This window comes from Salvelinus alpinus, chromosome 28, assembly GCF_045679555.1.
Source record: "Salvelinus alpinus chromosome 28, SLU_Salpinus.1, whole genome shotgun sequence".
Taxonomy (NCBI): Eukaryota; Metazoa; Chordata; class Actinopteri; order Salmoniformes; family Salmonidae; genus Salvelinus; species Salvelinus alpinus.
The window spans coordinates 13270138-13297242 of NC_092113.1; the positions used below are offsets into that span (position 1 = coordinate 13270138).

General features: G+C 43.0%; 2 protein-coding genes across 2 annotated transcripts in view; one reads left to right on the plus strand and one right to left on the minus strand.

Annotated features, from left to right (window-relative positions):
* On the minus strand, positions 1-12245 carry LOC139557216 (GPI transamidase component PIG-T-like). The gene is made up of 12 exons (XM_071371725.1): positions 11467-12245; positions 10250-10427; positions 9801-9928; positions 9300-9400; positions 8844-8930; positions 6687-6774; positions 4648-4745; positions 3665-3824; positions 3053-3253; positions 2093-2258; positions 1555-1638; positions 1-1329 (listed from the first exon to the last, which is right to left on the minus strand). The coding sequence occupies exons 1-12, from the start codon at positions 11957-11959 to the stop codon at positions 1080-1082; spliced, it is 2034 nt and encodes a 677-aa protein (XP_071227826.1). The 5' UTR covers positions 11960-12245; the 3' UTR covers positions 1-1079.
* Positions 12246-13195: 950 nt separating this feature from the next.
* LOC139557219 (phosphatase and actin regulator 3-like) overlaps positions 13196-27105 on the plus strand; it is a 57956-nt gene continuing 44046 nt past the window's right edge. The window contains exon 1 of the mRNA XM_071371727.1: positions 13196-13607. Within this exon, the coding sequence (XP_071227828.1) occupies positions 13496-13607 (112 nt within the window). The 5' untranslated portion in view covers positions 13196-13495. The remainder of the gene's footprint in view (positions 13608-27105) is intronic.

Below are 27105 nucleotides of genomic sequence, written 5' to 3' on the forward strand. Positions count from 1 at the left end.
TCTATGTTCTGATCTATGTTCTCCACAAGCCTCCGTGCATTTCTTATGAAACCGTAGGACTTGAAAAAATTATAAATGTTTGGACAGTTGCCAATTTTATTAAAAAGACAAATAGCCCAGGTTACCCCATATCTTCAAACATTCTCATGTTGTTCAGTAAAATGTGAAGTATCAAGAGCAGTTTTAGTACACAAAAAAATGAACAGTCTTAAAAAGTCAAATGTATTAAGGGTGTATTTTTCTTGGTAAATCAGTTCTTAAATAATGCATGGCAAACTTCTTAAAGTTGAGTGGTGGGTATCTGTGCTAGAAAGGCTTACCAAAGTTTCCGCCATTTTTAGAACACTAAAACGTCAATAAGAAACACAGACAATGGATGGCTAAGACAAATCTGGTCAAATCAATGGCCGATTCTTGTAGAGATGGTTGGGTTTTCTTCAAGTACAAGTCATGTTGACTGGTTCTGTGAGCAATTAACAAAACGTTTACACAAATCCAACTAACTGGTTAAGAAAGTTCTGTACGTCAGTGTACTTAACTTTTCAACATCAACTTAAAGTACAAATATTATTTCTGTTTAGATTGAAGAGGTGCATCAGATCTTTCTAGAGCAATGGCTTCACAAACAGTGCAATTACTTTTTCCAGTTACAGATATATCAGAGCTTGCTGTGATCTGCTGCCGCGTCTGGCAGCCAACTTTCCCCACTGAAACCTGCAGCAAACACTTTGGTTCCTTCGTTACAAACATTAAAAAGGCCTTATTCTCTGTTCAACTACACCAACAGTAGTAGTGCACTGAAGAAACGCCACCCTTTTTGCTCCTCACGGTGAGAAAATGCCTTAAGCGTCCATCGAATCCATGACACTTCATAAAGTCTCATGTTTAACTTCTTTGTCCTCCACAAAACAGAACTGAGAGTTTTGTTTTTTATTGCAGAAGCTTCCAATGTTTAAAGTAGCATCTCCCTGAAACTTACCTTCACATTTCCCAAGTGGTGTAATCACTGACCTCATTGCCCCACCGCAAAAATGTGCTTGATAATGTTGTTAGCTTTAGCATGACAGCATTCTGGCCCATCACAGCAGTGGCACACCCCTGAGCCTGCGGATGATGTTGGCTAGCCGTTTGGCCAGGCCCGGGCTGGGCTCCTCCACCTGGAAGGTGCGGGTCAGGAGGTTGTAGAGGGAGCCGTAACCCACGGCCACCACGGTGCAGTTGAGGCAGATGACGTTGTAGGGCATGCTGAAATCAGGGGTGGGCAGGTTCACCAGCAGAGGCTCCGTGTAGACCCGCATGAAGTAACTGGACTCCTCTTTACACGGGAAACTGGGTAGACAGAAATTAATTATAATAACCTATGAGGATTGGGGGTCAATTCCATTCAAAATCAATGGAATTGAGGAATGATAAATCTTCTTTTGAAAGTAGTGTATTTGGAATAATTTCCTTAAAAATTGCATTACATCAGGTGATAAACTAAAACACTTAAGACAACTGCTACGTAAGTGTTCAACCTGTACTTAAAAGAAAATAAACAGCCTTATGACTCACAAGCTGCTGAAAAGCGGGCGTTCCTGGGTGCTGTTGGTATCCATGGCGACAACACTGGGCACGAGAGCGCTGATAACAGAAGACCTGAAGCGAGGGACAACATTTCATCAAATATCTGCTACTGGAAACCTGAATATCTGCAGACTACAAGCAAGTGGTATCTCAATTTTAGCCAAGGCCCCATCTTCATTCAGAATCAAAGTCAAGACAAATATTTAAAATAATTTCATACTAGCTGGGCTTGATTGAGCTTGCTTGGGACAACGGAACCAATAGCGGAAAAACTGCAAATTGCTAAAAGGAATTTGAAAGATTCCTAATTGTATTTGAACCCAGTTCTGAAGCACAAATTGAAAATCTATGACAGCAATTATAGGCAAACAACACTTCAAAGTTATGACAAAGAGTACATTAACTGTCCAAGTTTCCATTACAATTGGCATTTCTTTAGACAAAAACAGAACTTGACCCGTAGCATAGACAAATGCATATCTTCTATTTCTGTAGACTGTTGACTTCAATAAAGTCAAAGTTATACCCAACGTAGAAGCCGTGGTTGGGGTCGGGGGTGTACTCCGTCCACTTCAGGAGTGCCCTCTCAAACTGCACGGTGACCTCGGTCACATAGTTAGGAGGCAGCTGGACCAACATCTCCAGCAGGTGGGGCTGAAGGCGGTCTTTGGACGGCTGGTAGTGGATGTAACCTAGGTAGAGAAGAAGAGAGGAAACATGTATTTATTTGCACAACCAGGAAAGACAAGCAAGTAAGTAAGAATATACACAAAATATCATGAAGGAGTTCCTAATGATAAGTTGCATCCCGCAGAACAGCCTGAATTCGTCAGGGCATGAACTCTACAGGGTGTCGAAAGCGTTTCACAGGGATGCTTCCCACAGTTGTGTCAAGTTGGCTGGATATTCTTTGGGTGGTGGACCATTCTTGATAGACACGGGAAACTGTTGAGTGTGAAAATCCCAGCAGAGTTGCAGTTCTTGACACAAACCGGTGCGCCTGGCACCTACTACCATACCCTGTTCAAAGGCACTTAAATGTTTGTCTTGCCCATGTCTCAATTGTCTCAAGGCTTAAAAATAAAGACATTACACACAGAAGATACATTTAAAAACATTAACATGTAGTGTGCTTATCTATTAGTTACACATTTATGATACTGAAGCATGTTCTCCCCATGTGGGCAGATAGCTCTTGAGGGAAAGGCCTATCAATAGGTAGCTGAAATTCATATCAACACTAGGCCCTACTTCTTCAAAGTGCACAAATCTAAAAGTTAGTTGATCAAAAAGGAACCGGGGTCATGTTCAGTAGGAGACCTAACAGAAAATGTTTTGCAACGGAAAACGAAAACCATCGTTTCATATTAGACAAGGCCAGGTAGTCCCTCCCTGTTTTAGTCCGATTTCTTCGGTTTGGTGCCTAATGAACAAGACCCAGGCATAGATGAAACTGTGTCAGCAGGTGAGCAGCAGCAGTACTCACTGGGTTTGTTGTCGCGACCCTTGCTGGTGACGATGAGCTTGTGAGTGTAGAGGCGCAGGTACCAGGGCACGGTGTCCAGCAGGAGCACAGGGAAGGCCCGGTATGGGTGGTGATTGTACACCAGGGTGTGGATCTCCCCCGCCTGCAGCCCGTAGCCCGCCACGTAGCGCCCTCCGTGAAGTAGAGGGCGCAGCATGTCTCCTGGTGGCAGGAAAGGAGGGAGCGTTCATATGGTCAATAATAGAAATAGAATTACTAAAATAGAATTTCTATATGGTCAATTCTATACAGACACCCTACATGAAAATTCATTCATATCAGAAAATCTTCTCTTTTCTGTAACACGTACATTACATGATCATACTTTGTAGTAACTGCAAATGATACTATTGCCTACAACATATTAACATGCTGTTTCTTAGTACCTAAGTAACGGCATTGTAATTGGATTGAGCAGTTTACTTTTTTTTTTTTAAATACACAAGAGGAATAGGGACTGTTTCTTATTCCACTTGTGTACGGGAAGTGGACAGACAGTCGAGGGAACATATTTTCTGGAATGAAACGCAGCCCACATATGGAGTCGTGTCCTAGCCCGGTGTCAACTCACACCACTCTCGGCTGCTCTCCAGCGCAGCAGCATGTTGAGGGAGCGCGTCTGTCCGAACGTTGCCTGGTTGGTGAGGTCGTAGACCGAGTAGGTTCTCCGATCCCCCAGCACCACAGCCTGGCTCAACAGGGGAGTGGCTGGACTCAATTCAAACAGCTCCCCCTTTAAAGGGGAAAAACAACAACAATCTATTCCTGCTCAACTACCATAGGATTGATAGATATAAATAGGTTTTATTTCCACAAATACATGTAGCACAATGGCGCTTGTTGGCAGTTTACAATAAAGAAAACTGAATTGCAGTCCAGCTTACAGAAGAACATGATTAAAATAGAAACTCATTCATATTTTAATTTGAACAACTACCCCATCTAGGGTCTGCTTAAAAGCCTAACTAATGATGGTATTGGCCTGTCTTTGTAGTGTTCCGTGTTACGGATCTGCCGTAGTTGCCCGCCCTGACGTGAACCTCACTCCGGATCTGATCCCTTGTAGGTGACAACAAGCTGGAGAATGTGTTTGAACCCTACAGCTTGAGAGCAAGTCCCCATTGCACTACTCTATACCAGTAGTGTTGACTGGTGTTTTAGTATAAACAAAACACACAGGCGCACACGTGATGCTCAGCCAACTACTTTCGCGATGCACCATTGTAGCAGGTATGTTAGTGATTGGACTAAGCTTGGCATGCACAAAGAGGTCAGTCTGAGAAGGGTTCATTTCAATAGGAAGACCATGGAGTGTTGATAGTTGTTTGAACTTCGGTACGTATTAATGGTGCTGACTTTTCTTCTTACTTCAAAAGAATGAGCTTTTGAAACTCAAAATTGATGCTGTTCCTTGACTGTATGAAGTAACTAAGTCATTCTGAGTAAGAGTGTCTGCTAACTAAATAGAATGTGGATTAATATAAAGTTTGAGGTAATGTAAAGTTAGTTGTGTAAAGTATGCGGTCATGTAACGTTAGTCACGTAAAGTTACTTACCTGAGGGTTGTCTGTGACGTCCACGTACACTTTACTGGAGGAGGCCAGGGGGCAGGCTTCAGTCAGGGTACGAGAGAACATCTTGAACAGGGACCACTCTGTGGAAACACCCAGTAACCCAACACATCATGTTCATGTCCTATATTTTGTATGTTTCTAAATGCAGTGACCAGTCTTTTTCATGGAGCTTAGAAGGGAAATGTCTGTACACCACAGTAGAAAGAAATTACTTTTCCATGAAAAGTTATGTTCATTATCTCCTTCATTTTATTGATTTACTGTAAAGTGTTGCAATTTGAAATACACTTAAAATAAATGTAATTTGAAAAATGTGCCATTTTCACTTTGCAAAATAAAGCTAGCATGCAAATGCACCTACATGAAGCGGTGTCAGAGCGGAAGATACTGTACATCTTGGCAATACCAGCATGTTTTAGCAATAGTGTGGTGATACTACACTGAACAAAAATAAACGCAACATTTTTACTGAATTACAGTTCATATGAAGAAATCAGTCAATTGAAATAAATGCATTAGGCCCTATTCTATGGATTTCACTTGACTAGGAATACAGATATGCATCTGTTGGTCACAGATACTCAAAAAAAAGGTAGGGGTGTGGATCAGAAAACCATTCTGTATCTGGTGTGACCACCATTTGCCTCATGCAGCGCGACATCTCCTTCGCATAGAGTTGATTGTGGTCTGTGGAATGTTGTTCCACTCCTCTTCAATGGCTGTGCGAAGTTGCTGGATATTGGCGGGAACTGGAACACCCTGTCGTACACATCAATCCAGAGCATCCCAAACATGCGCAGGTGGGTAACGTGTCTGGTGAGTATGCAGGCCATGGAAGAACTGAGACATTTTCAGCTTCCGGGAATTGTGCACAGATCCTTGCGACATGGGGCAATGCATTATCATGCTGAAACATGAGATGATGCCATAACAATGGGCCTCAGGATCGCGTCACGGTATCTCTGTGCATTCAAATTACCATCGATAAAATGCAATTGTGTTCGTTGTCTGTAGCTTATGCCTGCCCATACCATAACCCCACCGCAGGGCACTTTGTTCACAACGTTGACCTCAGCAAATCTCTCGCCCACACGACGCGGTACACGCCGTCTGCCATTTGAAACTGTGATTCATCTGTAAAGAGTACACTTCCCTACCGTGCCAGTGTACATCGAAGGTGAGCATTTGCCCACTGAAGTTGGTTACGACGCCAAACTGCAGTCAGGTCAAGACCCTGTTGAGAACGATGAGCAAGCAGATGAGCTTCCCTGAGATGGTTTCTGACAGTTTGTGCAAAAAATCCTTTGCTTGTGCAAACCCAGTTTCATCAGCTCTCCGGGTGGTTGGTCTCAGATGATCCAGCAGGTGAAGAAGCCAGATGTGGAGTTCCTGGGCTGGTGTGATTACATGTGGTCTGCAGTTGTGAGGCCGGTTGGATGTACTGCCAAATTCTCTAAATCAACTTTGGAGGTGGCTTATGGTAAAGAAATTAACATTCAGTTCTCTGGCAACAGCTCTGGTGGACATTCCTGCAGTCAGCATGCCAATTGCACACTCCCTCAAAACATCTGTGGCATTGTCTTGTGTGACAAAACTGCACATTTTAGAGTGGCCTTTTATTGTACTCAGCACAAGGTGCACCTGTGCAATGATCATGCTGTTTAGTCAGCTTCTTGATATGCCACACCTGTCAGGTGGCTGGATTATCTTGGCAAAGAATAAATGCACACTAACAGTGATGTAAACAAATTTGTGCACAACATTTTAGAGAAAATAAATGTCTGGGATCTTTAATTTCAGCTCATGAAACCAACACTTGATATGTTGCGTTTATATTTTTTGTTATACCCTTTTCACACTATCAAGTCGACCTACACTGTACTGGTTCAGTTATTTTCCATTCACACTGTCCACGTTTCCAGCAACTATATGGTGGAGGCATAACCAGGCCAGCGCAGTACAGCTTGGCTCAGCTCAGTATGTGAAAGGGGTATAATACTGAATGAGGAGAGGCCTCTCACCTCGTTTGCCCTGGCCAGAGGAGTGCAGGTCAAACACCACATTCAGTGTCTGTCTCAGCTCCCACGCTGTGGATTTGCACTGCCAGTCCTGAAACAACAGTAGCCGAGTGTCATATAAAGGCTGGGACTCATCAACAGTGACAGGTTTTCGAACGGGATTACAAGTAGGATGGAAGGTGAAATCAGTGGCTTGGTATTTTCTACAGGAGAACTTTAAAAAGCCAACACAAAAAGAATGGATGGTTATTTTTCTTTGATATGGCTGATAAAAGGTAGCTATAATATACAGTTGAAGTCAGAAGTTTAAATACATTTAAACTCAGCTTTTCACAATTCCTGACATTTAATCTGAGTAAAAATTCCCTGTATTAGGTCAGTTAGGATCACCACTTTATTTTAAGAATGTGAAATGTCAGAATAATAGTAGATAAATCATTCTATTTCAGCTTTTATTTCTTTCATCACATTCCCAGTTGGTCAGAAGTTTACATACACTCAATTAGTATTTGGTAGCATTGCCTTTAAATTGTTTAACTTGAGTCAAACGTTTTGGGTAGCCTTCCACAAGCTTCCCACAATACGTTGGGTGAATTTTGGCCCATTCCTCCTGACAAGAGCTGGTGTAATGGAGTCAGGTTTGTAGGCAAAAGAAATGAGCCAAGACCTCAGAAAAAAAAATTGTAGACCTCCACAAGTCCGGTTCATCCTTGGGAGCAATTTCCAAAAGCCTGAAGGTACCACGTTCATCTGTACAAACAATAGTACGCAAATATAAACACCATGGGACCACATAGCCATCATACCGCTCAGGAAGGAGACGCGTTCTGTCTCCTAGAGATGAACGGACTTTGGTGCGAAAAGTGCAAATCAATCCCAGAACAACAGCAAAGGACCTTGTGAAGATGCTGGAGGAAACAGGTACAAAATAATCTATATCCACAGTAAAACGAGTCCTATATCGACATAACCTGAAAGGCCGCTCAGCAAGGAAGAAGCCTCTGCTCCAAAACCGCCATAAAAAAGCCAGACTATGGTTTGCAACTGCACATGGGGACAAAGATTGTACTTTTTGGAGAAATATACTATGGTCTGATGAAACAAAAATAGAACTGTTTGGCCATATTGACCATCGTTATGTTTGGAAGAAAAATGGGGAGGCTTGCAAGCCAAAGAACACCATCCCAACCGTGAAGCACGGGGGTGGCAGCATCATGTTGTGGTGGTGCTTTGCTGCAGGAGGAACTGGTGCACTTCACAAAATAGATGGAATCATGAGGAAAGGAAAATTATGTGGATATATTGAAGTAACATCTCAAGACATCAGTCAGGAAGTTAAAGCTTGGTTGCAAATGGGTCTTCCAAATGGACATTGACCCCAAGCATACTTCCAAAGTTATGGCAAAATGGCTCAAGGACAACAAAGTCAAGGTATTGGAGTGGCCATCACAAAGCCCTGACCTCAATCCTATAGAAAATGTGTGGGCAGAACTGAAAAAGTTCTGCCCACACGAACAGGCCTCCTTGTGCGAACAAGGAGGCCTACAAACCTGTCTCAGTTACACCAGCTCTGTCAGAAGGAATGGGCCAAAATTCACCCAACTTATTGTGGGAAGCTTGTGAAAGGCTACCTGAAATGTTTGACCCATGTTAAACAATTTAAAGGCAATGCTACCAAATAATAATTGAGTGTATGTAAACTTCTGACCCACTAGAAAATGTGGTGAAAGAAATAAAAGCTGAAATAAATTTCAATTATTATAAAATAAAGTTAAATTATTATTCTGACAATTCCCATTTTTAAAATAAAGTTGTGATCCTAACTGACCTAAGACAGGGCATTTTTACGAGGATTAAATGTCAGGAATTGTGAAAAACTGCTTTTAAATGTATTTGGCTAAGGTGTATGTAAACTTCTGACTTCAACTGTATGTGCGTTACAAGGAGGCTATTATTTATCTAGAGTTCAGTGAAATGCGCAATGCATAAACAGTAACCTCATTCAACGCACATTATTGAAGGAAAGTATTAAACGAAGTCACACTGCCAAATGAGGTTTACAGTAATTTTTGCACTTTTCCCAATTCTTTTGCACTATGAAAATGTCACCCATAGTATAGTAATACATATATCTGAAGACTGTATATACATACACCTCACCTGACACACAGGTCTGATGTGTAGAGCCTGGGAGTGGAAGCTGCTGTGGAAGAGTTTCTCAGACTTCATTAGCACTGCCAGACCAGTCTAGAGAAAGGAGATGGGCAACATGAAGAACATGGTTAATCACCACACACGCATGCACGTACACACACACACAGACTTTAAGTCCATTCCAATAAAAGGATAACACTTCATGCTATTGGTTTTAAAATAATCACCTAACCACAAATCAGGGTTTAGTAGGGCACAACGTAGCAGAATAAATAAAGAGAATGGGCATTTTAGAAGAAGTCCAGGTAGTCCTTCCCTCTTTGGCTGTTTTTTTTTCTTCCCCTGTTTAGTGCCTAATGAACATGAAGAAGGAAGCCTCCGCACCCTTTTTCAGATTTAGTATACTACGCTTTTGGTAAATGTGACATTCATAAGACCATCCAACATAAGACGGACTGGTACCTTGGAGCCGCAGGGAAGGAGTTTCTTCCACGGCGTCAGATTCTCAGTACAAACGATCTCCCGCGGCAACACAGCATAGCGGAGGAAGCGCTGGTTAGTTACTGTATAGCAGAGGACGTATACAGGACACACATACACAGGTCCACATCAACACACTTTATGTCACATCACAACACAGAACAACCAGACATAACACTTAGTATTATGGAGAATCACACATCAACACGGTATTGTTTCACATCTTTAATAATACTGTACTATTCTAATTCCGTAACTGCGTCATGATTCCTTTGAGTGCATATGCAAAACATTGGTTGGCACGTGGTCTTGTTCATTAAGCCAACAAGTAGAAAAGTGTTTCTTATTGGATAATTACAGATGATACCACCCCATTTCAGATTGTTTTCTTCCATTTGATCTCTTATGAATACGAGCCTGCTCTCTGTTCAGAGGCAAGCTAGCTACTGTAGAGACTTGGGTGCTGAGTGTGAGGAGCCTTACCATTGCCCACACCTAGAGGCTTGAAGGAGGCACTGGGCTGCACCGTGTTGGTGGAGTCAATGAAATTCAGCGAGGCACAGAAGATCCCCGAGAGGACGTTGGTCAGCTCCTTCCAGGCAACATCCACACTACAAGACAAAGGACGAAACAATAGAATTTCAATGCTAATATAGTTTGGGAGAAATGGCGGTGGGTAAAATGGCAGTACCTGCCACCAGTGACAAAAAGACATGGCTGTGAAATGTTGTGACACATTCTTGGTCAAAGACTCAATAGGCCAAATGATAGTGGTTCAGGCTGTCATTACAAAATGAGTGAAACTAGCGCCACACATATGTATGGATATATTTGACTACTAACGATGATGACAGATATAAAGCTGCTATGTTATCTTCAACAGTAAGGAAAGTGAACATGTGTGGCTAAATATACAGTATATACACACTCACTCAGTGACAGTGTCCTGAAACCATACCCACAGTTCGGCACCAGGGGGCGACGGTAGGAAAGGCTGGCCCAACTGCATGGTCCTCCAGTAGCCCTGAGTGAAGGAGATGTGGAGCTCACGCACAGAGAACTTCGAAATCACCTGGCCCAGAGACTTCGGGAAGAGTTGGTAGTGGGAGACTGAAAATATACATTTTGGGGAAAAAACTGTGAGTTGCATAACACTAGTATGTTGACTTGGACATACCTGTCATACAAATTAGGCATGGGGCCTATGTACTGATGACAGTGAATGCACAGCAAGTTAGTCTGATTAATCAGCTCGCAATAGACAATTAATTGGTATATACAGCCTGGAACTAATGCCTGCAAAATTTTATAAATATTCCTTACAAGCCAGAATGTTGAATAAAATGACATTTCAACTTACTCTACCGGTTGTCTGTGCCATTTGTCCTTCAGCTGCTCGAAAATTGATACAAAATATCCACAGGAAAGTATTGTTTACCCAACTTTAGTTAGGTTCTCTCGTTAATAGCTATTGAAACAAGCATGCCATGACAATGAACATGGTATATTCTGAATCAGGGGAGGACGGAGAACAATCCACACATTAAAAAAAATAAATTAAAAAAAACATTTGAAAATTGAAATCGGAATAAAACATAAATATCACACACAAAAAAATAAAAAAATGTTGATTGTTCTCCGTCCTCCCCTGATTCAGAATATACCATTGTCATGGCATGCTTGTTTCAATAGCTAACTAAAGCCAGGTAAACAATACTTTCCTGTGGATATTTTTGTATCTATTTTCGAGCAGCTGAAGGACAAATGGCACAGAGTAAGTTTAAAAACGTAATTTTATTCAACATTCTGGCTTGTAAGGAACATTTACACAATTTTGCAGGCATTAGTTTGACTGTATATATATCAATTAATTGTGTATTACAAGCCTGATTAGTCAGACTAAGCAACAGTCAACATAGCCTGCCAGCACTAACACCTTGTTCAACTATTCAACTCATCAAGCCATTGATTGGTTGGTTGAATCAAATATGTTTAGTGCTGGGCTGGAACAAAAGCCTGCACTGAGGGTCTACACTACAGGACCTTGACTGAAGCTGCACTGGTGGCTAGTGTCCCATTGTGGCTACTAAATAGATGACTAGAACATGATGTGATTGACTCAAATATAATTTCAAATCAAACTCTTTACTTCCTCGCAAGAAGTCCGTATCCCACAAGGTTCGGAACTGGAAGCTGGCGTAAGTATCCCCAGAATGCAGTGGTCTGATCACCAACTCTTCCTGAAACTGGTCTTTTGCGGGCGGTGGTGGAGGGACGTCTAGGGTTTTCTTGGTGTCAGAGACATGGTCAACTTTGTCGCTTGGAACATCTACTAGATTCGTTTCGAGGGAGTCCCGCCTCTTCTCTTCCGCCGCCTCTTGGATTTGGTCTTTTGCGGGAGGTGGTTGAGGGATGTCATAGGTTTGAACATGGTCAGCTTCGTTGTCGCTTGGAGTATCTGTTAACGATAGATTCGTTTCGACCTCGGTAGCCTCCCATTGCCTCTCCTCTTCCGCGGCATGGGTTTGGCCATCGGCATCTTTCACCTGACTTGTTTCTTGTACGTCTGCTGTAACAAACACGTATACTAATACACAAAGGAGGACCGCCAGCATATAAATATTGCACCTGTGCGCTGTCATTTTCCCGACTGCTGAATGGCGGCGCCTACTTCTTTAACGGCGTGTCATGTTGACCAATAGGATGAAATAATTTAGTGTATTATGGACAATCATCACTGCGCACAAGATGCGCATAGTGACTGATCTAAACTTGCTTTGTTACCAGCAATATTTACATCTGATTCATTGTTTGATAATTTGAACATATCATATGTTGATGTAATAGAATAAATTAATGTATCTGTGTTTTTCATAGCTACACAGTCAAGCCGAGCAGGATGCTTTATATCGTTGCTTCTCAGGACTTTAAACCAGTAGCCTGATATACTACATTTTCCCTTCATTTCTGTTATTACTCTCTCTACTTATGGACAATAGGCCCTGGCTACTGATTTCCTTTCAGCCAATAACACTAGGCCTATCCAGCTGTTTTTTCTTAAAGCTGCAGTAGGCAACTTTTTGTGTGACCCAACCAAATTCACATAGAACTGTAGTTATAGATCTGTCATTTTCATTGAAAGAAAGTTTAAGAAGCAGAACGTATGTAAGTTATTTCTATGCTTCTCGCTTGCTAGTTTCGTTTTTGCGTCTTTTACTTTCGGTATGGTACACCAGCTTCAAACAGCTGAAAATACAATATTTTTGGTTAGGAAAATATATATTCACAGCAGTTTAGATGGTACCATGTTTCTCTACACTATAATTGCTTGTTCTGTCACAAACCGATATTAGGGAACTCTTAGAATTTTAGCAAACAGGAAATGGTGGAGCAATTTCTACATAGTGCATTTTTAATCCCTTCAATGCCATTCATAATTACATTACATTGAAATATTAGGATAAGTTGCAGTATTTAAAAAAAAAAAACATTTCAAAATCATTGCAGTCCTGAGATTTCTAAAATGAACCAATTTAACCACGTCTTGATGTTCTATTCAACCTTATCACCATCCATGCTCATAGTATGTGGATATTAGGATAATTCGAATTGGCTAAACCAGCTTCAGAAATCATAAATGCTTTGTTGACATTGATGTGGTGACAGAAAGTACATTAATAAATGCAGATGTTGTATGTAGGCCTAAATGTGTGTTGCTGGCTACAATGGCTGCATTCACACAGGAAGCCCAAATTTGATAATTGTTTCTTACTAATTGGTCTTTTGGCCAATCAGAGCTGAAAAAGATCTGATGTGATTGGTCAAAAGACCAATTAGAAGGGACAAATATAAAAATGGGTCTGTCTGTATAAACCAGTGTATAAACGCAGCCAATGTTGCGAGCAAAGCACTTGAATCCATCCAACTGATATTTACCACATTCCCACTTGGTTATGAACGCAGGAATATAGATGGGCACATCCGTATCACCGCTCCCACGTCCACACGCGCTCCAACATACTAGGAATTTCTGCTCAGCACCCATGGCCCCCCATTAGATGCTCAAAGCCGCTGTTGTCATAACGAATTATATCTGCACTACTGCTGTTTACTTCTGAAGTTGCCTGCCTCTGGTAGGGTTTTCAATATTTTATTCAGAATTCCTGTGCTCTATCCCTATGGCTACATCCGATGGAAATGGAATAGACGGCTGTCTTTTGCAACGAGGCAAATCTCAAAGTGACCCAAACCTACTCACCGAATCCGGCATCGATCTAGTGCACAACACAGGTAAGATAGGCCTACATATTTTATTGTCAGGATATTCTATAGGCTATGATATTGGCATTTTATTATAAATCTAATCGCTTTGGTATTGCTAAATGGGATATGAGGACCACATCGGAATAATAAGCACTCCATGCTTTCATTTGACAGCAAAACATTTCATAAAAGTGATTCTCTGAGAATTGAGAGAGAAAAATATCCTGACGCGTTTGCCATTTTCATTCAGTTCTATTTCAAATGAATGGATGCTCTCCCAAAATACGCTATTTGTGCGTAATATTTGGAGCCGTATACGCGCATAGCCCAACTGGTTTTGCAGTAAATGTGCTGGTTAGAAATTAACTGTAGGCTAGCCTATACTATACTGCAAAGCCTATTTTACACAAACCCATAATATTTAAATCATAATTTAATGTATTGCTACATTTATTTATTGGCCTAATTAGATTGGACGCGAAGATGACATAGCCTACAGTGAAGAAAGCGCATGTGGTGTGGTCAATCATTTTAGGCGAAATGTCTAGACGCTTTTTTCGTCGCTAGGTTATATTTTGATTCGTTACAGACACTCCCACTGTGCACATATGTTAGTTCAACGTCTAGTTTTTATTTACATTTGGTTGAGTTGTCAACTAACGTGAAATTAACATAACATGTGACCCAGTCATTGGATTTAGGTTAGAAGTTGGGTGAAAATTGACTTTTGGCAAATCCGATCCGTTTTCCAAGTTGATTCAACCAACACATACATTCTGTTTCGTTGAAATGATGTGGAAACAAGGTTGATTAAACCATTTTTTACCCAGTGGGCAGACATAGCCTACACAACATGACCAAAAGTATGTGGACACCTGCTCGTCGAACATCTCATTCCAAAATCATGGGCATTTAATATGGAGTTGGTCCCCCCTTTGCTTCTATAACAGCCTCCACTCTTCGGGGAAAGCTTTCCACTAGATGTTGGAACATTGCTGCAGGGACTTGCTTCCATTCAGCCACAAGAGCATTAGTGAGGTCGGGGACTGATGTTGGGCCTGGCTCGCAGTCGGCGTTCCAATTCATCCCAAAGGTGTTTGATGGGGTTGAGGTCAGGGCTCTGTGCAGGCCAGTCAAGTTCTTCCACACCGATCTCGACAAACTATTTCTATATGGACCTCGCTTTGTGCACAGGGGCGTTGTCATACTGAAACAGGAAAGGGCCTTCCCCAAACTGTTGCCACAAAGTTGGAAGCACAGAATTGTCTAGAATGTCATTGTATGCTGTAGCGTTAAGATTTCCCTTCACTGGAACTAAGGGGCCTAGCCCGAACCATGAAGAACAGCCCCAGAACATTATTCCTCTTCCACCCAACTTTACAGTTGGCACTATGTATTCGGGCAGGTAGCGTTCTCTTGGCATCCGCCAAACCCAGATTAGTCCGTCGAACTGCCAGATGGTGAAGTGTGATTCATCACTCCAGAGAAGGCGTTTCCACTGCGCCAGAGTCCAATGGCGGCGTGCTGTACACCACTCCAACCAACACTTGGCATTGCGCATTGTGATCTTAGTTTTGTGTGCGGTTGATCGGCCATTGAAACCCATTTCATGAAGCTCCCAACGAACAGGTTATTGTGCTGACATTGCTTCCAGAGGCAGTTTGGAACTCTGTAGCGAGTGTTGCAACCGAGGACAGACGATTTTTACACGCTACACACTTAAGCTCACAGAACGGGAGCACCGAGTGCTGGTGTGGCCTACCACTTCGAGGAATCCTATGACGGTGCCACGTTGAAAGTCACCGTGCTCCTCAGTAAGGCCATTCTACTGCCAATGTTTGTCTATGGAGATTGCCTGTCTGTGTGCTCGATTTTGACACCTGTCAGCAATGGGTGTGGCTGAAATAGCCGAATCCACTAATTTGAAGGGGTGTCCACATACTTTTGTGTATATATATATGTATATGTATTATGATTATTTGAACAATTTCTGTCAGCATAAGCCTGGGTTTCGGATAGTAGCCTATATTGGACACTCATTCCATGGACCCTTGCCCACCCCAACTCAGCCATTGCGTTTGACAGCATCAATTGGTTCCGATGCTGAGCAGATCAAACAGTCCTATGATCAATGACCCTGCGTTCCACATGATGTATAGGATCAAAGACTTCCACATCTGTGCAGCCCTATAGAACATCGATTCACTGTGGCGTGGAACATGCAGGCGTGCACGGGGCACCTTGAATAATCATTAGGCTATTCCCCTTTCAGTTAACCTACCTCTCAGCTGTTTTCACCTATATGGCTGATTAATCACTTTCCCATCATAAACAGACATGCCCTCATTCTCTAGAATGTTTATCAACCAAGCGTTTTTAATCTCAAGTGCTTTTAGACAACGGCAACAGGCCTAATGGCATTTTGTTATGATGATGGGCCTATTTTTAACACAGTTGCATAAAATATTTTATTGCACAGTTTAGTGTTGGTGCCAGCCCGTGTCTGTTGAAGAAGACAGTATGTTTATGGCATATTTATGAATTGAGTGGGTTCTTCACCATTTACTGGTCTCACTCACTCACATACACACACACACACACCAGAAGCATGGTGGTCAAGTATGCATGATTCACAAAACCACTGTTGTCTATTCATATTTCAACCAGCTATCTGTTTAGATCCTTTTTTTTGTTGTAGCACTTTTACAACTGTCTCTACCATCTTCATTCATCAACCTTATACAGCAATTTTTTAATGAAACTGCTCCGCTTATGGCTAATCTAATTGTCACAAACCTGTACGTTTTTTTTACGTCCATTCCCAGGGCACAGCTAATGGAGCATACTGTCAATACAGTTCATTCAAGAGAACAGTAGCAGTGGCTGGTGACCAAAAGTACACATGGTCCGTCCTCAGTTTATCGTCACTGTGTAAGCGTCGCAGAACTCTCGGCCCGCAGTCTTTGCCAAAGGATTACTAAGCCTTTTACGCAGTGGCCTTTGCAGCTGCAGAGACTGACACTGTATTCATCCACTTCGTTAACGCCATAGAGGGAAGACAAAACAAGAGGACAAAGACACCGCATTAGCTGTAGAACGTTCAAGGCAATTTGACCCTTCATCCTTGCTGAGGCAATGCACTGTACCACTACATTTGCATTATTTTAAGGGCTTTTTATTTTATTTTAAGCACAATGGGTGATATGAACGGGTTTAAACAAATACTTACAGCCTGAGATGCCAGGCCAGGATATTACTTTGAAGGGTTTTGCACCCAGTCTGAAGACATTTGGGGAAAACACTACAGGGTCTTAAATACCACTTAGAATGTATATGTAATACCATGCATGGTTGACATGGTAATGGTTCCCTAAAGCCCCTACCCTTCAATCAGTTTGTTCAGGCACAAGTCCTTTACCCACTCCTGCTAATACCAAGTCACTTTAGTGCAAAGTCTCACTTACTGTAGTCTCTTAGCAGCATCTGACCATTGAGGCAACGAAGCATGGGATGCTTTGCACCCTAGGAGAATACTGTGTAGGGGGTAAGGATGAACAAAAGCTCAGGTGGTGCGTTCACAGTGCTCCAGTCGAGAATGGATCCCTACCTACACCCCCTACACTGTAATTAAGTCCTAGTACACTCAGATCTGGAAGGACTTGATTAGTGTAAGATGAAGCTCAAATCAAGTAAAAGTTTATTCGTCATGTACACAGTTTACAGCAGGTTTAAAAGGTGCAGTGAAATGCTTATGTAACAATTGATAACACTATGGGCTACTGTATGTTTAAGCTTAAACTCTATTGGAGCAGTTTTGTTCACTACTGGAGCAGTAGGGAGAAATGAAAACCACACAACTGAATCATTTAGGAAAAGAATGCCGGCTTGTATTTTGTAAATAAAAATACTTACAAAAAATGAATCACCTTTAGTAAATAGTGAAATTTGTACATTGAGCTCAAAATGAATGCAGTACAATCGACTTATATTGGCCATATATCCTGCCTATAGTTTACTAGGGTGCACCCAACTCTATCTTAATCTGAGGGTCTCTCAGATTTCAATGTTCAGTAGCAATTCAATAAACATGAATCCTCAGAAAAACACAACCCAATTCACAATACTGACTTATAAACCACTATGACATGGAATCAGATGTGAGTGACTATGCCTATCAATTAACACTGTAAGGTGCTTATAACAACTCCACTGCAATGTATGATGCAATGATGTCTTTCAAGAAAAATCCTACCACACCTTAGTATGGCAGTGAAAATTCAGTGTTCTCCAAGGAAAATAAATCTTTGCATGCAAATCTTATTGATGTCCTGGGTTCGGGCGGCTCGCCATCCTTGGTGGAACTGAATTCATACTCAAAAAACCTGACCTGTTTTTCAAACAGGATCACACAATATACACTGCTCAAAAAAATAAAGGGAACACTTAAACAACACAATGTAACTCCAAGTCAATCACTTTTCTATGAAATCAAACTGTCCACTTAGGAAGCAACACTGATTGACAATAAATTTCACATGCTGTTGTGCAAATGGAATAGACAAAAGGTGGAAATTATAGGCAATTAGCAAGACACCCCCAAAAAAGGAGTGATTCTGCAGGTGGTGACCACAGACCACTTCTCAGTTCCTATGCTTCCTGGCTGATGTTTTGGTCACTTTTGAATGCTGGCAGTGCTCTCACTCTAGTGGTAGCATGAGACGGAGTCTACAACCCACACAAGTGGCTCAGGTAGTGCAGTTCATCCAGGATGGCACATCAATGCGAGCTGTGGCAAAAAGGTTTGCTGTGTCTGTCAGCGTAGTGTCCAGAGCATGGAGGCGCTACCAGGAGACAGGCCAGTACATCAGGAGACATGGAGGAGGCCGTAGGAGGGCAACAACCCAGCAGCAGGACCGCTACCTCCGCCTTTGTGCAAGGAGGTGCACTGCCAGAGCCCTGCAAAATGACCTCCAGCAGGCCACAAATGTGCATGTGTCAGCATATGGTCTCACAAGGGGTCTGAGGATCTCATCTCGGTACCTAATGGCAGTCAGGCTACCTCTGGCGAGCACATGGAGGGCTGTGCGGCCCCACAAAGAAATGCCACCCCACACCATGACTGACCCACCGCGAAACCGGTCATGCTGGAGGATGTTGCAGGCAGCAGAACGTTCTCCACGGCGTCTCCAGACTCTGTCACGTCTGTCACATGTGCTCATGTGCTCAGTGTGAACCTGTGAAGAGCACAGGGCGCCAGTGGCGAATTTGCCAATCTTGGTGTTCTCTGGCAAATGCCAAACGTCCTGCACGGTGTTGGGCTGTAAGCACAACCCCCACCTGTGGACGTCGGGCCCTCATACCACCCTCATGGAGTCTGTTTCTGACCGTTTGAGCAGACACATGCACATTTGTGGCCTGCTGGAGGTCATTTTGCAGGGCTCTGGCAGTGCTCCTCCTGCTCCTTGCACAAAGGCGGAGGTAGCGGTCCTGCTGCTGGGTTGTTGCCCTCCTACGGCCTCCTCCACGTCTCCTGATGTACTGGCCTGTCTCCTGGTAGCGCCTCCATGCTCTGGACACTACGCTGACAGACACAGCAAACCTTCTTGCCACAGCTCGCATTGATGTGCCATCCTGGATGAGCTGCACTACCTGAGCCACTTGTGTAGGTTGTAGACTCCGTCTCATGTTACCACTATAGTGAAAGCACCGCCAGCATTCAAAAGTGACCAAAACATCAGCCAGGAAGCATAGGAACTGAGAAGTGGTCTGTGGTCACCACCTGCAGAACCACTCCATTATTGGGGGTGTCTTGCTAATTGCCTATAATTTCCACCTGTTGTCTATTCCATTTGCACAACAGCATGTGAAATTTATTGTCAATCAGTGTTGCTTCCTAAGTGGACAGTTTGATTTCACAGAAGTGTGATTGACTTGGAGTTACATTGTGTTGTTTAAGTGTTCCCTTTTATTTTTTTGAGCAGTGTATATACCAGTACCTTTCATAAAACCACTAATATAGTACCTTTCATATAACCATTAATATAGTGCTTAGCTTTAATCTCTTACAGGACTAAGAAAATAAAACTTAGTCAAAATGCTTTACACTTTAACTACAGCACTAGGCTCACGTGGACTGAACAATAGACTAGCCCGGGCAAATGAAAAGTACTAGTGCTTACACCTACATGTAATCTAAAACATAAGCGTACCAAAATGGATTATGATGCTAGCTAATCACATTTTATAAAAGTCTGAAAACTAAAATAGTTAGCCATGCATGATCACTAACATTTGCTATTTAAATTGATTGATAGCTGAGCTAGCCTAAATGTTAACGGCTTGTGCGTATGCTTGGTTCAGTATGAACACGCACAAAATGCTAGCAATAGCTTAGCTAGCCTAATCGCTAGCAGCTCGTTCTCCATACGAAAACTCACCAAATCCTAGCGTCAATCTTTCCTTCAATCCCTTCACAGCACATTCGTATAGATAAGTGAGTGTTAATATCCAGTTCTCTCTTTAGTTCAGTTTTATACAACTTCTCGACCATTTGAAACTTAGTTTGTTTTTCTTCTATGGAATGGCGGTAGCTCTTCACATTCCGTTCTAGCTCTTTTTCAGCATGTTGGCCCCAACTGGTGTATAATGTGAGGTTAGGAGAGGGATTAAGAGAATATTGAGTTTTGGTTGGCTCAAAATAAACTGCTCGTCATGCAGCTTCTGACAGCTGATTTGTAATAGCTGTCAACTTAAACATACCACAATATGATTGGTTACTGGAATCTCACTAGTAATGATAACTATTCAACATTAGTTGACCTGTGTTACAACCTCCCCTCTTGAAGGTATGCACATCCCGTTGCATCTTCTTGTTGGCTGTATAGTCACTGGATGACCTTGCACAGGAAACACTTAACTTCTGATTGATCAAATCCATTCAGTGAACTTGTGAGGGCTGCACTTAACCCTTGGAACAAGGACTGAATAACAAAGGTTACGGGGGTCCCAAACTGAGAGTACCTTTCTGGTCTCTCTCACTGCCTGAAAGAATGCCGGACAGCGCTGGCAGTTTCCTCATGTTGCTGTTTACTATAATTTTTCTCCACAGAGAGAGTCAACTGGAGCATGTTCAATGGGGACATTGTCCCTTGTGTTATGTCTCTTCAGCACTTTCAGACATGTCAGGGAAAACAGGTAACTCTTTGTCTATGTTGAGAGAAACTTCTTCGAGAGGATCTGCAGAATGTTCAGGTAAGTTGTTTGTCTCACGGTCAGGTGTTTCAGGTTCTTCAGGTAAGTTGTCAGTCTGATGTACTGTTCTAACTTCTTCTGCAAGGGCCTCTTGGTCTGCTGTAACTTCATCAGGCTCTTCCTCGATGGAACGACAAGGAAGGTTGCTCAACCTGTGAGTATCATAGACCTTGGTAAACCTAACAGGCTTTTGACTTTTTGCATTTTCAACCCAGAAGTCATCATCAGAATCTGAATGTGTCTCATCTTCAGTCACATCAGTACCTGGAAGAAGGCGTGTGTGAGGTTTTCAGATGTGCTGCGACGTGACAGGTTTTTCAGGTGTAGTCGCAGACAAGAATTCACAAGGCAGTAAAATGTCATGGTGCAGTGTGCGTAGTGGACCATCCTTGCTCTCAGGCTTGACTGTATATACACCGGTATATCACTTGAACATTTGGTGACTACATAAATGTCGGTTTCCCACTTATCAGCCAACTTATGTTTCCCTCTCAGTTTAACATTTCTCAAAAGAACTCTGTCAACAACGTCAAGAGTGAACTCTATGACATGCCTGTCACATCTGGCTTTGTTTTGTTCAGCTGTTTTGAGAGCGTTCCGGGTGGCTATCCTGTACCTTTCTTCCATGTGACTCTTCAAGTCTTGCACATACTGTGAATGCAATTTCTTCTGGTCATTAACAGGTAGTTTGAAGGCTATGCCAACTGGTAGTCTAGGTTGTCTCCCGAACATTAGTTCATATGGAGTGTAGCCGGTGACTTCATTCTTCATGCAGTTGAATGCATGTACAAGTGGTTTAACAAAGTCCCACCAGTGAGTTTTGTCATGCATGCTCAGAGTACCAAGCATCTGGAGTATTGTCCTGTTAAAACGCTCAACAGGATTTCCTATTGGATGATATGGCATTGTTCTCACTTTCTTGATTCCAGCAATCTCACACAGCTCTTTGATTGTTCGTGATTCAAAATCAGGACCTTGGTCGCTGTGGAGGCGCTCAGGAAAGCAATAGTGCACAATGAAGTGGCCCCAGAGAGACTTTGCAATGGTGCGGGCTTTCTGGTTGGGAGTTGGTATGGCCACTGCATACTTGGTAAAATTATCTGTAATTACCAGTATATCCTTTGTTACTACGATCAGGCTCAAAAGAAAGGAACTCCGTGCATACTAGCTCCAAAGGCCTGCAGGTCTTAATGCTAACTAGAGGTGCAGCTTTCTCTGGGAGGGTTTTACGTCGCACACAGGTCTTAATCTTCTCCTCCACAGACATTGACATCATCTTGGGCCAATAGAACCGGGATCGTATGAGATCCATTGTGCGCTCCATGCCCATATGGCCCATATCATCATGCAGACTTTAATGCAACTGCTCTCAGCTCTTCTGGAAGCACTAACTGCAAAGTAGTGTTGGCTCCTTCCTGCCTTCTCCTGTAAAGAACACCATTCTTTAGCTCCAACCGGTTCCACTCACATAGCAACAGAGAGAGTTCGGGGAGCTTGGCTCTAACAGTGGGAGGAGGTTTCTCCTCTGTTTCCAACTGAGTGACGACCTCTCTGATGCTGGCGTCAGCTCTTTGTTTTTCCATCAGCTCCTTCTCTGACAAATGAGGAATGACTGGAAACCCATTTTGATGTTCCTCCTGGCAAGCTTGCCATTTTATGTAACAATTGCTTAACACGAAGGGCTACTGTTTCTTTAAGCTTAAACTCTATTGGAGCAGTTTGGTTCACTACTGGAGCAGTAGGGAGAAATGAAAACCGCAAAACTGAATCATTTAGGAAAAGAATGCCGGCTTGTATTTTGTAAATAAAAATACTTACAAAATGAATCACCTTGAGTAAATATTGAAATGGTGAAATTTGTACAATGAGCTCAAAATGAATTAAATACATCAGTAGTACAATCGACTTATATTGGCCATATATCCTGCCTATAGAATGCACTGTATAGTGTAGCTAGCTGAGGAAGGCCCAGAAGATTGAAGTAATAGCTGTCAACTTAAACATATCACAACAATATGATTGGTTACTGGAATCTCACGAGTAACGATACGTTTTCAACATTAGTTGTGACAAGGAGTCCTTCACGATCTTCTGGGCCTTACTCAGCTAGCTACACTATGCAGTACATTCGGAAAGTATTCAGACCCTTAGAATTTTTCTACATTTGTTATGTTACAGCCTTATTACAAAATATTTTCCTCATCAATCTACACACAATACCCCATAATGACAAAGCGAAAACAGTTTTTTTTTGAACATTTTGCAAATCTATTACAAATAAAAAAACACCTTATTTACATAAGTATTCAGACTCTTTGTTATGGGACTCGAAATTGAGCTCATGTGCATCCTGTTTCCATTGATCATTGTTGAGATGTTTCTACAACTTGATTGGAGTACACCTGTGGTAAATTCAATTAATTGGACATGATTTGGAAAGGCACACACCTGTCTATATAAGGTCCCACAGTTGACGGTGCATGTCAGAGCAAAAATCAAGCCATTAGGTCGAAGGAATTGTCCGTAGAGCTCAAAGACAGGATTGTGTCGAGGCACAGATCTAGGGAAGGGTACCAAAACATGTCTGCAGCATTGAAGGTCCCCAAGAACAGTGGCTTCCATCCTCCTTAAATGGAAGAAGTTTGGAACCACCAAGAATCTTACTAAAGCTGGCTGCCCAGCCAAACTGAGCAATCAGGGGAGAAGGGCCTTGGTCAGGGAGGTGGCCAAGAACCCAATGGTCACTATGACAGAGCTCCAGAATTCCTCTGAAGATGGGAGAACCTTTCAGAAGGACAACCATCTCTGCAGCACACCACAAATAAGTCCTTTATGTTAGTAAGGCCAGATGGAAGCCACTCCTCAGTAAAAGGCACATGACAGCTCTCTTGGAGTTTGCCAAAAGGCACCTAAGACTCTCACACCATGAGAAACAAAATTCTCTGGTCTGATGAAACCGAGATTAAACTCTTTGGCCTGAATGCTAAGCGTCACGTCTGGAGGTAACCTGGCACCATCCCTACGGTGAATCATGGTAGTGGCAGCATCATGGTGTGGGGATGTTTTTCAGCGGCAGGGACTGGGAAACTAGTCAGGATCGATGGAAGGATGAACAGAGCAAAGTACAGAGAGATCCTTGATGAAAACCTGCTCCAGAGCGCCTGCTGGAGAGACCTGAAAATAGTTGTGCAGCGACGCTCCCCATCCAACCTGACAGAGCTTGAGAGGATCTGAAGAGACGAATGGGAGAAACTCCCCAAATACAGGTGTGCCAAGCTTGTAGCGTCATACCCAAGAAGACTTGAGGCTGTAATCCCTTTCAGCCACACCTTGACAGGTGTATAAAATCAAGAACACAGCCTTACAATCTCCATAGACAAACATTGGCAGAAGAATGGCCTTACTGAAGAGCTCAGTGACTTTCAATGTGGCACCTTCATAGGATGCCACCTTTCCAACAAGTCAGTTCGTCAAATTTTTGCCACGCTAGAGCTGCCCTAGTCAACTGTAAAGTGCTGTTATTGTGAAGTGGAAACGTCTAATAGCAACAACAGCTCAGCCGCGAAATGGTAGGCCACACAAGCTCACAGAATGGGACCGGCCAGTGCTGAAGCACGTAGCACGTAAAATCATCTGTCCTCTGTTGCAAAACGTACTACCGAGTTCCAAACTGCCTCTGGAAGCAACGTCATCTTAAGAACTGTTCGACGGGAGCTTGGTGTAAGGTTTGCCGCCATTGGACTGGAGTGATGAATCACGCTTCACCATCTGGTAGTCCGACGGACTAATCTGGGTTGGGCGGATGCCAGGAGAACACTACCTGCCCGACTGCATAGTGCCAACTGTAAAGTTTGGAGGAGGAATAATGGTCTGGGGCTGTTCTTCATGGTTCGGGCTAGACCCCTTAGTTCCAGTGAAGGGAAATCTTAACATTACCGCATACAATGACATTCTAGACAATTCTGTGCTTCCAACTTTGTGGCAATAGTTTGGGGAAGGCCCTTTTCCTGTTTCAGCTTGACAATGCCCATGTGCACAAAGCGAGGTCCATACAGAAATAGTTTGTTGAGATCGGTGTGGAAGAACTTGACTGGCCTACATAGAGCCCTGATGAATTGGAACGCCGACTGCGAGCCAGGCCTAATCACCTAACATTAGTTCCTGACCTCACTAATGCTCTTGTGGCTGAATGGAAGCAAATCCCTGCAGCAATGTTCCAACATCTGGTGGAAAGCCTTCCCAGAAGAGTGGAGGCTGTTAAAGCAGCTAAGGGGGGACCAACTTCATATTAATGCCCATGATTTTGGAATGAGATGTTCGACGAGCAGGTGTCCACATACTTTTGGTTATGTTGTGTAAGTACTGCTGATACCTTGTTATTTTTATTTATTTCACCTTTATTTAACCAGGTAGGCTAGTTGAGAACAAGTTCTCATTTGCAACTGCGACCTGGTCAAGATAAAGCATAGCAGTGTGAACAGACAACAACACAGTTACACATGGAGTAAACAATAAACAAGTCAATAACATAGTAGGAGAAAAAAAAGAGAATCTATATACAATGTGTGCAAAAGGCATGAGGAGGTAGGCAATAAATAGGCCATAGGAGCGAATAATTACAATTTAGCAGATTAACACTGGGGTGATAAATCATCAGATGATCATGTGCAAATAGAGATACTGGTTTGCAAAAGAGCAGAAAAGTAAATAAATAAAAACAGTATGGGGATGAGGTAGGTAAATTGGGTGGGCTATATACCGATGGACTATGTACAGCTGCAGCGATCGGTTAGCTGCTCAGATAGCAGATGTTTAAAGTTGTTGAGGGAGATAAAAGTCTCCAACTTCAGAGATTTTTGCAATTCGTTCCAGTCGCAGGCAGCAGAGAACTGGAAGGAAAGGCGGCCAAATGAGGTTTTGGCTTTAGGGATGATCAGTGAGATACACCTGCTGGAGCGCGTGCTACGGGTGGGTGTTGCCATCGTGACCAGTGAACTGAGATAAGGCGGCGCTTTACCTAGCATAGCCTTGTAGATGACCTGGAGCCAGTGGGTCTGACGACGAACATGTAGCGAGGGCCAGCCGACTAGAGCATACAGGTCGCAGTGGTGGGTGGTATAAGGTGCTTTAGTAACAAAACGGATGGCACTGTGATAGACTGCATCCAGTTTGCTGAGTAGAGTGTTGGAAGCTATTTTGTAGATGACATCGCCGAAGTCGAGGATCGGTAGGATAGTCAGTTTTACTAGGGTAAGTTTGGCGGCGTGAGTGAAGGAGGCTTTGTTGCGAAATAGAAAGCCGACTCTAGATTTGATTTTGGATTGGAGATGTTTGATATGAGTCTGGAAGGAGAGTTTGCAGTCTAGCCAAACACCTAGGTACTTATAGATGTCCACATATTCTAGGTCGGAACCATCCAGGGTGGTGATGCTAGTCGGGCGTGCGGGTGCAGGCAGCGACCGGTTGAAAGCATGCATTTGGTTTTACTAGCGTTTAAGAGGAGTTGGAGGCCACGGAAGGAGTGTTGTATGGCATTGAAGCTCGTCTGGAGGTTAGATGGCACAGTGTCCAAGGAAGGGCCAGAAGTATACAGAATGGTGTCGTCTGCGTAGAGGTGGATCAGGGAATCGCCCGCAGCAAGAGCAACATCATTGATATATACAGAGAAAAGAGTCGGCCCGAGATTTGAACCCTGTGGTACCCCCATAGAGACTGCCAGAGGACCGAACAACATGCCCTCCGATTTGACACACTGAACTCTGTCTGCGAAGTAGTTGGTGAACCAGGCAAGGCAGTAATTAGAAAAACCGAGGCTACTGAGTCTGCCGATAAGAATATGGTGATTGACAGAGTCGAAAGCCTTGGCTAGGTCGATGAAGACGGCTGCACAGTACTGTCTTTTATCGATGGCGGTTATGACCTTGAGCGTGGCTGAGGTGCACCCGTGACCGGCTCGGAAACCGGATTGCACAGCGGAGAAGGTACGGTGGGATTCGGGATGGTCAGTGATCTGTTTGTTGACTTGGCTTTCGAAGACCTTAGATAGGCAGGGGAGGATGGATATAGGTCTGTAACAGTTGGATATAGGATATAGGTCTGTAACATACCTCACCAATTCTGAGTCAAGAGGAGCAGTTACTCTAAAAAGGTGCTTGAGATGAGGTGGAGTATCATTGGAGTTTCTCTTTTCAGATAACTCTTGGCAGTTGCAAAGCACTCTGGATAATTTCTCGTATACTCTTCCTCCATGTAGATCCTCTGTAGCTCAGTTGGT